This window comes from Oncorhynchus mykiss, chromosome 19 (assembly GCF_013265735.2).
Source record: "Oncorhynchus mykiss isolate Arlee chromosome 19, USDA_OmykA_1.1, whole genome shotgun sequence".
NCBI classification, from domain to species: domain Eukaryota; kingdom Metazoa; phylum Chordata; class Actinopteri; order Salmoniformes; family Salmonidae; genus Oncorhynchus; species Oncorhynchus mykiss.
In genome coordinates, this window is record NC_048583.1 from 58,970,319 (window position 1) to 58,984,319 (window position 14,001).

At 43.9% G+C, this 14,001-nt stretch overlaps 2 protein-coding genes across 4 annotated transcripts; both read right to left on the minus strand.

Annotated features, from left to right (window-relative positions):
• On the minus strand, window positions 1–10,832 carry ivd (isovaleryl-CoA dehydrogenase). Its single transcript, XM_036955209.1, has 12 exons — window positions 10,355–10,832; window positions 9,397–9,486; window positions 9,009–9,060; window positions 8,691–8,860; window positions 6,885–6,978; window positions 6,610–6,740; window positions 3,742–3,838; window positions 3,543–3,636; window positions 1,965–2,046; window positions 1,646–1,750; window positions 1,393–1,465; window positions 1–1,205 (listed from the first exon to the last, which is right to left on the minus strand). The coding sequence occupies exons 1-12, from the start codon at window positions 10,475–10,477 to the stop codon at window positions 1,072–1,074; spliced, it is 1,245 nt and encodes a 414-aa protein (XP_036811104.1). The 5' UTR covers window positions 10,478–10,832; the 3' UTR covers window positions 1–1,071.
• A 208-nt stretch (window positions 10,833–11,040) lies between these two features.
• On the minus strand, window positions 11,041–13,412 carry pomk (protein O-mannose kinase). Of its 3 annotated transcripts, none has more exons than XM_021574833.2 (3): window positions 13,262–13,412; window positions 12,021–12,308; window positions 11,041–11,901 (listed from the first exon to the last, which is right to left on the minus strand). In XM_021574833.2, exons 2-3 carry the CDS (start codon window positions 12,291–12,293, stop codon window positions 11,125–11,127), a joined length of 1,050 nt encoding a protein of 349 aa, XP_021430508.2. In that variant the 5' UTR covers window positions 12,294–12,308; window positions 13,262–13,412; the 3' UTR covers window positions 11,041–11,124. The 3 variants fall into 3 exon arrangements, with proteins under 3 accessions (XP_021430508.2, XP_021430509.2, XP_036811105.1); XM_021574834.2 differs by having other exon boundaries at window positions 13,269–13,399; XM_036955210.1 differs by lacking the exon at window positions 13,262–13,412 and adding an exon at window positions 12,485–12,684.
• Between the last annotated feature and the right edge of the window lie 589 nt (window positions 13,413–14,001).

A 14,001-nucleotide genomic window follows, 5' to 3' on the forward strand; every position in this document is an offset into this window, starting at 1 on the left:
TGCAAAATCCAAGTAATTTTTTATTCTACACAAACAGGACACCAACCAACTTGGATACTTAGTTTGAAACAAAATCTTGAGGAATGAACAAATCTTGCATTTTTTTTGTTCTTCCTATCAGACAATTTTTAGTTGATTTAACCATTTGAATATGCTCTTAAAAGTAAACAATGATATTTCCATTATAGAAAATCATTGTTTGGTACAAGTACATTGTTTTTGCTGACTATCTTCACTTCACATTCATTCATGGAGAGGATTTTCAACACAGCTCAACACCACCGTGAAATGGAAAGTTTACAAATACTTTGGAAAAAAAATAAGAAGAGTGACAACACAAAAAGATAACGATAGTTTTAAAAGTCGTTAATGGTAGCCACTTGTGTACAAAGCCATGTACACAGGAAACACTAACGGAAGGCAACAACTAACGGAAGGGGGAAATTTTAATCTGAAGTTTGTCATGGATTTAAAAATGCTGCTGCTTGCAAGAACTATTTGCATAACAGACCATATTGTATGGTTCACTGCTTCAGACACACACACACTACTAGATTCCTCCACTATATAGACTAAGGTCATTTCACTGCAAGGTAGAATCAATAAAACCCGATTAAAATGCCATAAATTAAATTGTTATTGAAATAACAAGAAATGTTAAAAGTATGATAAATACAGTTTAATTGGGTTGATACCAGACTACTTATTGTATCTAAAAACACTGGAGGCAGAGATCTAAGTCCACACCAGATGAATCATCATTCGTTGGTGCTACTCCGGTGCTTGTTGCCCGTGACTAAAGCTGATATGGAGAATCATAAAGTGTTCCCTCGGCTGTTTCTCCTACAGGGACAGTTTTGGTCCAAGGTAGAAACTTTTCACTAAAGGGTTCTTAAAACAGTTCTTCATTGGGTGAAAGGGTTCTACCTGGAACCAATACAGGGTTCTCCTACACAGGGACAGGCAAAGAACCCTTTTAGAAACCTTTCTAAGAGTGTATAATGGTATTTCGTGTAAGGCCTTTGGGTGAGTCGTGATCCAATGCGTGTACTTCTCTTCAGCTTTCAAGGTCTACTTGTACATGGCATTGAAGGCTCGACCAATGATGAGCCTGCGCACCTCACTGGTGCCTGCTCCGATCTCATACAGCTTGGCGTCCCTCAGGAAACGGCCCATGGGGTAATCATTAATGTAGCCGTTGCCACCTGTAGGTGAAGAAACGCAACAATGACTTGTCATAAATGAAATGAAAATCAAGCCCTCCAATCCCTCCACCTCCCCAGACAGATTATAGTTGGGATGAACACAAGTGTAAAACAGTTGAGCATGCAATGTTAACATTAGCTACAAAGATCAACATGTTTCTATAAAAGTGCATGGCTTGGTTCTTACCCAGGCACTGAATTCCATCCAGAGCAACTTGAGTGGCATTCTCAGCACAATAAAGAATGACCCCAGCACAGTCCTACAATAAACACCAAGATAATACTGTGCCATCCAATATTTTTTTTTCCTATCACATTACATTATAAAACGTAACATTACATTTGTCATCAACACTTTCAGCCAATATATTTGCTGTTACGTTACATCTATGAATTTCACATGAATAAAATGGACTGTTGTTGTTGTCCAGAATGCTCACCATGGAATTGGAGTGTCCCTTGTCACAGGCTCGTGCCACGTTATACAAATACTGTCTACATGCACCCAGGCGGGTGTACATGTCAGCCATCTTGGCTTGCATCAACTGGTAGGAAGGATAAAAAAACATCAATTCCAGAAAAGGCAAACTAAGTGTTATACTTGAAAGCATTATTAATTCTCACATCAAATGTAGTGATTTTATAACCTTAAAGGAAGTGGTATGTGTAAGACAAATAGGTCTGTTGTAAGTGGAATATGATTGACACAAGTGCCCTTCCTTATTTGACCGCCTGAGAATGGTTTGGTTGATTTCCCACCTGGAAGTGTCCAATTTTCTGTCCGAAAGCTTCTCTAACGTGCAGGTAGGGAACGGAAAAGTCCATCACAGCTTGCATAATGCTGAAAGAGGGGAGCATTATCTTCATTGCAGAACAAACTCAGCAAAAAAAAAAAAACATCCTCACTGTCAACTGCGTTTATTTTCAAACTTAACACGTGTAAATATTTGTATGAACATAAGATTCCACAACTGAGACATAAACTAAACAAGTTCCACAGACATGTGACTAACAGAAATTGAATAATGTGTCCCTGAACAAAGGGGGGGGGGGGCTCCAAAAATCAAAAGTAACAGTCAGTATCTGGTGTGGCCACCAGCTGCATTAAGTAATACAGTGCATCTCCTCCTCAATGACTGCAACAGATTTGTCGGTTCTTGCTGTGAGATGTTACCCCAACTCTTCCATCAAGGCACCTGCAAGTCCCCAGGCATTTCTGGGGGGGGGGGGGGGAATGGCCCTAGCCCTCCAATCCCAGACGTTGCTGGCTGTCGCAGAAGGTTGACATTCCTATCTTGTAGGAAATCAGCCATACTGCTCGTTCTGTGCGTGGTGGCATTATCATGCTGGAGGGTCATGTCAGGATGAGCCTGCAGGAAGGGTACCACGAGGGAGGATGTCTTCCATGTAACGCACAGCGTTGAGATTGCCTGTAATGACAAGCTCAGTCCGACGATGCTGTGACACACCGCCCAAGACCATGAAGGACCCTCTACCTCGATCCCGCTCCAGAGCACAGGCCTCGGTGTAACGCTCATTCCTTCGACAATAAACCCGAATCCGACCATCACCCTTGGTGAGACAAAACCTTGACTCGTCAGTGAAGAGCACTTTTTGCCAGTCCTGTCTGGTCCAGCGACGGTGGGTTTGTGTCCATAGGCAACATTGTTGCCGGTGATGTAAGGCAGGTCCTCACCAGACAACAACCCTACAAGCCCTCAGTCCAGCCTCTCTTAGCCTATTGTGGACAGTCTGAGCACTGATGGAGGGATTGTGCGTTCCTGGTTTAACTCGGGCAGTTGTTGTTGCCATCCTGTACCTGTCCCACAGGTGTGATGTTCGGATGTACCGATCCTGTGCAGGTGTTGTTGCACGTGGTCTGCCACTGCGAGGATAATCAGCTGCCCGTACGGTCTCCCTGTAGCGCTGTCTTAGGCGTATCACAGTACGGACATTGCAATTCATTGCCCTAGCCACATCTACAGTCCTCATGCCTCCTTGCAGCATGTCTAAGGCACGTTCACACAGATGAGCAGGGACGCCGGGCATCTCTCTTTGTGTTTTTCAGAGTCAGTAGAAAGGCCTCTTTAGTGTCCTAAGTTTTCATAACTGTGACCTTAATTGTCTACGGTCTGTAAGCTGTTAGTGTCTTAATGACCGTTCCACAGGTTCATTAATTGTTTATGGTTCATTGAACAAGCATGGGAAACAGTGTTTAAACCCTTTACAATGAAGATCTGTGAATGTCTTTGAACGACAGGGCCCTGAAAAGGGGACACTTTTTTGCTGAGTTTAGATAGATGTAGACAGAATAGGTGTTAGAATATGTATATTTACCCGATAGGTCCTGCTGCGAGCACAAGTCTCTCCAGGTCGAGTCCAGTCATCATCACATAGACTCCCTTGTTGAGAGGACCCAAGACATTCTCCACTGTAATCAAAAGACACCGTTGCAATTGAAAACATAATTCATTATGATACAAAATATTACTGAATACACTCACACAAATGTGCATACACGCTCAGGCACACACACCTGGAATCTTGCAGTCCTCAAAGATAAGTTCACAAGTGTTGGATCCCCTCATTCCCAGTTTATCCAGCTTCTGTGCTGTACTAAACCCTGGCATACCCTGTAGGAATAAAAGTTGGACACAATTTACCAATATGTCCAAGACTAGGGTTGCAAAATTCTAGTATCTTTCACAAAACTCCCAGGTTTTCCAGAAATCCATAATCCTCCAAAAACACGATTACTGGGAAACCTGGGTAATGTCGGGAAAGTCCATGTAGAGGCCGAGACAGAAGCATTTCCATTATTGATCATAATAAAATAAAGTGTTAAGTATAAACGGGTCCAGAACAACGGTCCCTCTAAAACTGCATGCGGGCGTGCAGTAGCCCAGACTGCCGTGCGGTAGCCCAGACTGCCGTGCGGTAGCCCAGACTGCCGTGCGGTAGCCCAGACTGCCGTGCGGTAGCCCAGACTGCCGTGCGGTAGCCCAGACTGCCGTGCGGTAGCCCAGACTGCCGTGCGGTAGCCCAGACTGCCGTGCAGAACAAATATCAGCCCATGGAGAGAAGCCAGAGATTGGACTCAACTTTTTAGAGCAGTGGTCACCAACCGGTCTATCGTCCTCCAAGGCAATCCTAGTCGATAGCCAAACATTTCTGTAAAAAACCCAACGATAAAGCCTTGTGTTCCTATTTTGTTTTATTTGTCTCTATTGCCAGTAGGTGCAGCCAATTTAGCTGCCATGTGCAATGGGTAGGCAAACTTACCATTTTGAACCATTTCATGTGTCTGAAGGTACAAACGCTGCCTTCCCGGCGGGCCCGGAGAGCAAATCAAGTGCACTATAGGCTTACCGCTGGCCAATCGGATGGCTCATATTACTGTGTCTCCAGTAATTTAGCAGGCATAAAAGAAAGCAAAGTTGACACTGAGATTTACAAACATGACTAGAGAGAGACTGTATTCAACACTTAAGACATAAAATGCATATTCTTCCTATTTCCACAGGCGTTGTTATGAATATTTTACTTTCTCTGTTCATAGGAGTAACATGAATTTGTAGGCAGAAATGATGTGGTGAGACTCGAGTTTCACCATCAGCTGAAAGACAGTGTCCCTTTTTGGTCAGTGTCAGCGGAGGAAAGGGAGAGCGGAGGGATGTTGAGAGGCAGACCGTCAGTCTGCTGCCCTCTCCCTCAGGCCAGTAAAATAAAAATGTAAAAGTATGTTTACGGAGCTGGGCCTCAAGTAATACAACAACGGATCGATTACCAGTGTGATCATATAGCCTGCCTCAAATTTTGAAATAGAATTTGAAAAAAAATATTTATAAAAACATGTCCCGAACTATGCAGGGCAATTCAAGCAAAAGCCAATATGCGGTGATAATGTATTGGGCCTACAGCTTACTGCACAAACCTCATTGCTACAGTACTGTTTTAATTGGTTAATGTTGCATAGGCTTACGTTTAAGTCATATAAAAAAATATATAATCTGAGCAGTAGATCTCAGCTTGCATTTTTGACTCAGTGATCTTGACTAAGAAAAGGTTGGTGACCACTGTTCTACAGTTTTCCCAGTAAACACGCAACATTTCCCTTTACTGTGGCAATTGTGATCGAAGCAACGCAATATTAGCCACTTTCAATACAACATACCCGAAACAAAAACTACGCAAGATATTTTGTTGTAGGCAGAACGCATTGGAGTAGGAATCTATTGCATTGACACACAGGACTCAGGCCGTACTCTACACAGACCGGTGCGGCATAACCAATCAGAGCTGCAATAGGCCTATATGCAAACAGACCATATATGGATCTGTCCATTTACTTTGAACTGGACTGTGTTTACAGCATAAGCAGTTGTGAGTAGATGCGCTTGTTTTGAGCTCAAAGCGAGAGCTGAATGTAGCCACGTGTGCACATTTTGTTCATATCCTTTGCTAGTTAGTGAGTCATTAGCCCAGTTATAGATAATTTGTAGTCAGCAATAGGGGAGTGATTGCTTCCTACAAGAGCACAAAACATGTACATTCCTAGACATATTTGAAAAACGAGTCAGGTAAAGAGTTTGTCTTAAAGGGGCAGTGTTGTAGTGTTGTATTCCCTCTGCCAATAGGCAGAGGGGACATTAATTTGTCTGTTTCTCTGTAAATGGTATAATGCATTTTATTTTGTAAAGTGGTTTGCTTAAACAACATTTCCAGTCACCTTGTCTGAAGGACAAGTGGATAAACAGGTTAATGCCAAACCCTGTATGTTTAAAAAAAGTCTCATGGAATGTAGGCCTACATTGAACACCAAACATTGGCTGCTACTGTAGGCTGATTGATAGAACAGCTATTTCCATGTTAAAATGTTATAGGATGCATTTTCTCCATTGTAGGCCACTCTGGTAGGCCTACATTATGATCAAATAGACACAGTAGCCTACTTGCCCACTTAAAACTAACTTAAAGCGGGTACAGCTTCAGAGTTCACAGTAAACACACGCTGGAAGTTGCAGACTTTTCAAAACGTTTAAGTTTGCACTCCGCAGACCTGAAATTTGCTCAAAGCCGAACAAAAAAAAGAGGGAATAGACCCAGACCCATAACTGGTCAAACGTAAACAGGCCCAGACCCATAACTGGTCAAATGTAAACAGGCCCAGACCCATAACTGGTCAAATGTAAACAGACCCAGACCCATAACTGGTCAAACGTAAACAGGCCCAGACCCATAACTGGTCAAACGTAAACAGGCCCAGACCCATAACTGGTCAAATGTAAACAGGCCCAGACCCATAACTGGTCAAGCGTAAACAGGCCCAGACCCATAACTGGTGAAGCTGTTGTAAGTGGAATATGGAAGGCGTTTGGTTTCATTGCCTGAGATAAATACTTGCCTTCTCCACAATGAAAGCTGTGATGCCCTTTTGGTGAGCCTCCGGGTCTGTCTTAGCGTACACAATGAGAACGTCTGCATCTGGCCCGTTGGTGATCCAGAACTTTCCACCGTTAAGAACGTAGTGGTCACCTTCAGCAAAATAAAAACCCAGAGAGGAGACGGACAGCAGTATGAGCAATTATTCCCATTTTTTAAAAAAAGGTAAGGAACTAGCTCAGTGAACTTGTGCTACTACGGAAAGGGATTTTAAGGAGAGTATTCCAGAGGGCTCACCTTCTTTCCTGGCCTTCAGTTTCATGGACACCACATCAGATCCGGCGTTGGGCTCACTCATTGCCAAGGCACCCACGTGCTCTCCTGTCATGAGCTGGGGACATTATATTAGAACGATAAGACATACAGTGCATTCATAAAGTATTCAGACCTAGACTTTTTCCCCACATTGTTACGTTACAGCCTTATTCTAAAATGTATTAAAGCAATTGTTTCTCAATCTACACACAATACCCCATAACGACAAGTTTTTTTAAATGATTTCAAATGTATTCAAAATAAATAAAAAATAAATAGCATATTTACGTAAGCATTCAGACCCTTTGCTATGAGTCTCAAAATTGAGTTCAGGAACATCCCGTTTCCATTGATCATCCTTGAGATGTTTCTACAACTTGGAGTCCACTAGTAGTCAATTTAATTGATTGGACAGGATTTGGAAAGTTGGAAAGGCCCACACCTGTCTATATAAAGGTCCCACAATTGACAGTGCATGTCAAAGCAAAAACCAAGCCATGAGGTCAAAGGAATTGTCTGTAGAGCTCCGAGACAAGATTGTGTCGAGGCACAGATCTGGGGAAGGGTACCACACAAAAAGGCTGCAACATTGAAGATCCCCAGAACACAGTGGCCTCCATCATTCTTAAATGGAGGAAGTTTGGAACCACCAAGACTCTTCCTAGAGCTGGTCGCCCGGCCAAACTGAGAAATCGGCAGAGAAGGGAGGTGACCAAGAACCCGATGGTCACTCTGACAGAGAGCCAGAGTTCCGCTATGGGCGATGGGAGAACCTTCCCGAAGGACAACCATCTCTGCAGCACTCCACCGTTGAGGCCTTTATGGTAAAATGGCCAAATGGAAGCCACTCCTCAGTAAAAAGGCATATGACCGCCCGCTCAGTTTGCCAAAAGGCACCTAAAAACAAGATTGAACTCTCTGCCAAGTGTCACTTCTGGAGGAAACCTGCCACCATCCCTACGGTGAAGCATGGTGGTAGCAGCGTCATGGTGTGGGGATGTTTTTCAGCAGCAGGGACAGGGAGACTGGTCAGGATTGAGGGAAAGACGAACGGAGCAAAATACAGAGATATCCTTGATCTGCTCCAGAGCACTCAGGACCTCAGACTGGGGCAAAAGGTTATCCTTCCAACAGGACAATGACCTTAGGCACAAAGCCAAGCCAACCCAGGAGTGGCTTCGGGACAAGTCTGAATTTCCTTGAGTGGCCCAGCCTGAGCCCGGACTTGAACCCGATAGAACATCTCTGGAGAGACCTGAAAATAGCTGTGCAGCGATGCTCCCCATCCAACCTGACAGAGCTTGAGAGGATCTGCAGAGAAGAATTAGAGAAACTCCCCAAATACAGGTGTGCCAAGCTTGTAGCGTCATACCCAAGTAGACTCAAGGCTGTAAATGCTGCCAAAGTGCTTCAACAAAGTACTGAGTAAAGGTTCTGAATACTTAAGTAAAATGTGATAGTTACTTTTTTTGCTTTGTCATTATGGGGTATTGTGTGTAGATTGATGAGGGGGGAAAACAATGTAATCCATTTTAGAATAAGGCTGTAACGTAGAAAAAGTGAAGGGGTCTAAATAGTTTCTGAATGCACTGAAACATGGCTATTTCAATGTGAAACTGCCTGTATAGAGTAGACACAAACATGCTCTCCTGTCCTGAGCTGGGAAAAGACAACGGTATACATTTAATATCAAAGAAATAAAAAGATCACCTGGCTATTGCACTTTGAGACTGCCTGTATACTTCAGAGTGCATTAAGCATGCATGGGACTACAATTATCATCCACACCTTGGCCATGTACTTGTCCTTCTGCTTCGTGTTGCCATGGCGCACCATCTGATTGACACAGAGGTTCGAATGGGCCCCGTAGCTGAGGGCGACAGCTGCCGACACTCGCGACATTTCCTCCATCACAATCACATGATCTAGGTAACCCAATCCTGAACCACCATAATCCACTGTGGGGGGGGGGGGTTAACATAGTTATGATGCTACTTCTACATCAGATCACCATCACGGCCATTGATGAAACTACTGGTAAACTATTTTTACGCCGGGATAAATAGCATAGTGATACATCAACCCAAATCAGAATCCATCTCTTACATGGGGCAGTGATACCCAGAAGTCCCATATCACCCATGTCCCTCCAAAAGTCCTGCATGAAAAAAAACAACCCAAGAGGTTACCAGGTGTAAACCAGGGGCCTTACAAAGTTCATATTTTTAGTCCTAAAATACACACTCAATGTAGACCTACATGAAGAACATTAAGAGTTACCTCTATTGTAATACAATGTCCAGTATTTGTATGATTTAGGTCATGGGTCCTAATGATGCGTTGTTATTCATTTGAGGTGGATTATACTGTTTGTAGTGCAGCAAACATTAAGATAATAAAATTATTCAAGAGGAATACCACACACTACATCGTGTTATGGTAAGGTTGTCCTAGCTTGCTAATTCTTATTAGAATAGTATTTTCATCATCTCACCCGCATCCCAACAAATTCATTGCTCTTGTCAATCTCATCGGCAATGGGTGCCAGTTTCTCGGCTAGGAACCTCCGGATTGTCTGTCGGAGCTGGACAAAATAGGGAATGACAGCGAAAATATAAAGAAAAATGTATCGACATGAATTTCAAACGGAATATGTTCACATGTATACTGTTAAGAGTACTGTTAAAAAAACAAATGTATCAATACAATAACTACTAGATAGTATCAACAGCCTGGTTCCTCTCTAGGTTTCTTCCTAGGTTTTGGCCTTTCTAGGGAGTTTTTCCTAGCCACCGTGCTTCTACACCTGCATTGCTTGCTGTTTGGGGTTTTAGGCTGGGTTTCTGTACAGCACTTTGAGATATCAGCTGATGTACGAAGGGCTATATAAATACATTTGAACATATTTTGATATTGTTATGCAAAACGTAGTTTATTCCCCTTCAGAGCGAAGCAGCGTCACATGCATGCACGAACTTTCACCCAATCAAAAGCTGCACAAGAAACCCACCCCTCGTCCACACCAACGTTAGCTGTCCGCATGTAACCTTTGTCTAGGATCATACCAGTAGCTACCAGAGGTCTGAAAGCATCGTTTGCCCCGTGCATAAATTTGCTCTGAACCGACTACTAGTGAGCTACAGCTGATAGCCTAACTGAGCTGAACAACGAGCGTCTCGATGTCCAGGCAATATAGGTAGTTAGTACAACCAAAAGCCATCTAAATAAAGACTCTCGACACAACAGTTATGTCATAACAGTAGCAGTCCGTCATTTTGGCCTTTAACACTTGCTACGCGTCCTTGACACCTTTCTGTTTTGTTCCTTCATTTAAAAAAACAACCCCACAATACAGACTTTCATTTGAGCTTGTTGACTGAATGTCAGCTGTCTTTGGTCGTTAGCTAGCTAACGTTAGTTGAAAGTTAGCTACTTCAGTTATCTAACGTTACTTGTATCTGCTCCTCGGTAAGCCCGTTGACGACATCATCCACGGGAAGACCGGCAGCGCATCCTCGTCTTGAAATCTCAGTGATTCTTGCACCCAGGCGGAATGCACTCCTGACTGCAAACATTGTTAAATTGCGGTACTAGACTGTATCCTCCGAAACAGTCAAGATCAGCGAAAGGTCGGATAATTACACAATTACGGAAAACGGGAAGTGTCCGATGTGCTACAACAATCCACAAAACAGGGATGTATTCATCACGTCTTGCAACGGAAACCGGTTAAGAACCGAACGGGGCGGGACCTACCTGAGTTTGTCCTATAGAAACTCTCGTTTTCTGTTGCAAAACGTTTTCCGTTTGGCGTAAACGGTTTCTGTTGCAAAATACTAATTGTTTTGCAACAATTGTTTTTAATTAATACACCCCATGTTTGGAAGGGAATTCCCTCTATTATGCGCGAAGGTTTTCTGTCAGCTGTTAATGGAATAACGGGTGCGTTAGCGCCACCCTGTGTCCTGGAGCACATCATATGACATTATGGGCTACTTGCAGCAGAGACTGTACAGATTATTTCAACACAAATGCATCGAAGATAAAAGTGAGCAAATATAATAATAATAATAATAATAATAATAATAATAATAATAATAAATTGTTATTTGATTTTCAAAAGTAACATCTCAAAGGGTAAATTATAAAACTGTGACAAAAAAATATATTTTATTTTTAATTACACGGTCCAGTTTCTTTTCAGTACAAAGACAAAGTGAGATTAAAGCATGTCTCTGGAGCCACCAGGACCGGGACTGTCTCTCATCATGGTTGCATAGACTGATCTGTACACGCTCAGGACATCCGTTGCAGAGGGGCGAAGATGAGGGTCTCTTCTCTTACACTCCCCGTTGATCTGAAAGAGATGGAAGTGGACCACGTCACCTCCCGCTACCCTCCCCATCAGGAAACGTGTAACATCTGGAATCTTCCAAATGTCCGTTTTTTCGTCGTACCCCGGCATAAGCTCATCGACAAATGGCTGGCCGTCACTATGGGGCCACAGCTGCTCTGGGGCCACAAATTCCCCTGTGAGCTCCCGGTGGCCGCATCTCACTAGCGAGCCGGCAGGGGCCCCGACCTCTGGCAGGGCATCCAGGTCATTGACCACCAGGTGGAAGTCGCTGGTCAGCAGGAACTGTGACAGGGTTTTCACCAGGTCATTCGAGTCACACATGACTCTGGTCCCGGTGGGGCTGGTGTGGAGGTAATGGAGAATGGAGATGTAGTCCAGTGCCAGCCGCAGGCGAGTCTGCCAGGTGTCCCGTACGCGGTGCCTCTCCTGGGCCAGCACGGCATCCAGGTTGAGCAGAGAGCCCAGCGGATGGTACTCTGTGACCAGGGTGTGGTCCTCTGAGCACAGGCCTACCAGCACCACCACATGGGGCCCTTGGAGGGCCTGGAGCATGGAGAGCCCATGGAGGAAGTCCTCCTGGTACTCCGGAGAGGAGAGCTTGGACAGGGCTACTTTGTGACCCTTCCACTCGGACAGGAAAACCTATGGGAGGGGGAGGAGGACACTGAATAAACACTTCAGGTTTTGTTATGTATTCAGGTTTGTTACGTCAAATGAAATTGGGCATATGTTTCGATTTTCTCTGTTGTTGTGTGGCTAACCTGCTTAACAGCTCCCTGGCCGATCATCTTCAACTTGCGCACCTCTGTGCGGACTTGTGGACACTCCAGCCAGGGCGAACAGTTCCTCATGTTGGCCATCCTAAAGTGACGGGGCGGACATGCCCCATGAGGAGTCAGGTGGGGGTCGCCGTCGCCACTCTGCTGCAGCGAGTCCAGGTACAAGTAGATCACCACATTGCCCAATAGCAGAGCACCAAGGCACACCAGCACCACTGGAACACCGCGCGAGGTAGTGCTGTTGCTTCTGCCCATGTTGCTGTCCTGAGCCTGCTCACAAAAGGAAGAGAATTAGGCAACTTTTAGAAACCCACAGACCTAAAAATTGGCTTAGCTACTGTAGCTATGACATTAAGTCTTAAATTACAAGCAGTCTCCCTCCCTGGCATTTTTGGAGTTGCAGCAACCTTGCTCTGCAGTGGGCCACAATGAGAACAGAAACGAACCTTGATACTTCCAGCACCCTCGGTCTTTGCATAGCTAGCTAACTACATATGAAACCGACGTCAACGTTAACAGCCACTTTCAGACTGCCCAATACCGAGCTCGAACCAGTGGTTTCCTGCACCGCAACACACGTGACCTCCCTCCTGGACAACTCAATTCAAACTAACTGTGGAGTGAGTTTACGGCACGTTTTGACCTCCATTACACATACATAAATCATATTACACACACAAAGCATGCCCTATTCACAGCCTAAGGCGTGTTCACAACACAACAAGCAGTTACTAGCCAACCCAACACCCGGCTAAGCAGCTGCATGCTAGCTAGCCCTTGATCATGACTCTCAGTTCCTTTACACATGAGTGATTGGACGAAAGTGTCTTCTGTAAGGGAGGGTTTGGTCAAGAGCATCGACGATCGGTCTGAAGATTAACACTCATCGCTTGCAGTACGGTTTTGTACCTTGATCTTTCATATTATAGGATGAGTGTTATTACACAGACAAAATCGACATTTTTTACAACGCATGTTCCAGCCTCTGGTGTACATGCATGTGTATTTTGCGTTTGTGACATTATTTGTATTCGATATGAACATACCAGTAGAGGGATTTATGTTTCGAGAAAGGTAGCTACCGCAATTGAGATTCGATTCTCGTTTAGATGGAGTATTTGGCTGTTTTTGGCATCCAAAGCCAATTCGCCTTTAAACATAGTAAAGGAATAACGTTAGGACCCGAGTGGGAACTACAGGTTAGCAGCTAGTAACTAACTTACCCCTTACTTTACATGATGAGTGAAGACGCTCCGACCTCGTTTCTTATCTATTTAGGAATTGTTCTTTATCAACAGTATATTGTTGTCATTAATTTCTCCAACGTTGAACAATTACATCCGGGTAAAACTTCTACCCTGAAGTTCAACTTCATAATAAAAGTCCCCTCGGAGCAAATCACATCACATTTTGTCACATGCGCCGAATACAACAGATGTACACTTTTACCGTGAAATGCTTACTTACGAGCCTTTCCTCAACATTGCAGAAGTAACACAATTGGCTAATAAAAGTAGAAAAATAATAACGCAATATAACAATAACAGGGATATGTATTTATTTATTTTATTTATTTAACCTTTCATTAACTAGGCAAGTCAGTTAAGAACAAATTCTTATTTACAATGATGACTATACACGGAGTACCAGTCCCAAGTTCAGTGAGTGTTCACTGTGCATAGTCAGCATAAGAGGGTCAGAGCAAAAAAGAGTCAATGCAAATAGGCAGTTAGCCTTGCAGTTAGAGCGTTGGGTCAGTAACTGAAAGGTCGCTGGTTCAAATACCTGGGCCGACAAGATGAAAAACATGTCAATGTGCCCTTGAGCAAGGCACTTGACCCTAAATTTGCTCTATGGGTGTTGTACTACTATGACTGATCCTGTAAAACAAGACTTTTCACTTTACCGATCTGGTCTACGTGACAATAAAAAAATAACATATTTTGGGGGTAGAAGCTGTTCC

What these genes read in the sequence shown, in the direction of transcription:
- ivd (XM_036955209.1), bottom strand. Translation starts at nt 10,477, where the DNA reads ATGTTTGCAGTCAGGAGTGCATTCCGCCTGGGTGCAAGAATCACTGAG. An exon ending in TGAGGACTGCAAGATTCCAG is followed by an intron (nt 3,637 to 3,741) that starts GTGTGTGTGCCT and finishes TTTTGATTACAG; the next exon opens with TGGAGAATGTCTTGGGTCCT. An exon ending in GGATGGAATTCAGTGCCTGG is followed by an intron (nt 1,206 to 1,392) that starts GTAAGAACCAAG and finishes CTTCACCTACAG; the next exon opens with GTGGCAACGGCTACATTAAT.
- pomk (XM_021574833.2), bottom strand. Translation starts at nt 12,293, where the DNA reads ATGGGCAGAAGCAACAGCACTACCTCGCGCGGTGTTCCAGTGGTGCTG. An exon ending in GCCAGGGAGCTGTTAAGCAG is followed by an intron (nt 11,902 to 12,020) that starts GTTAGCCACACA and finishes CCCCTCCCATAG; the next exon opens with GTTTTCCTGTCCGAGTGGAA.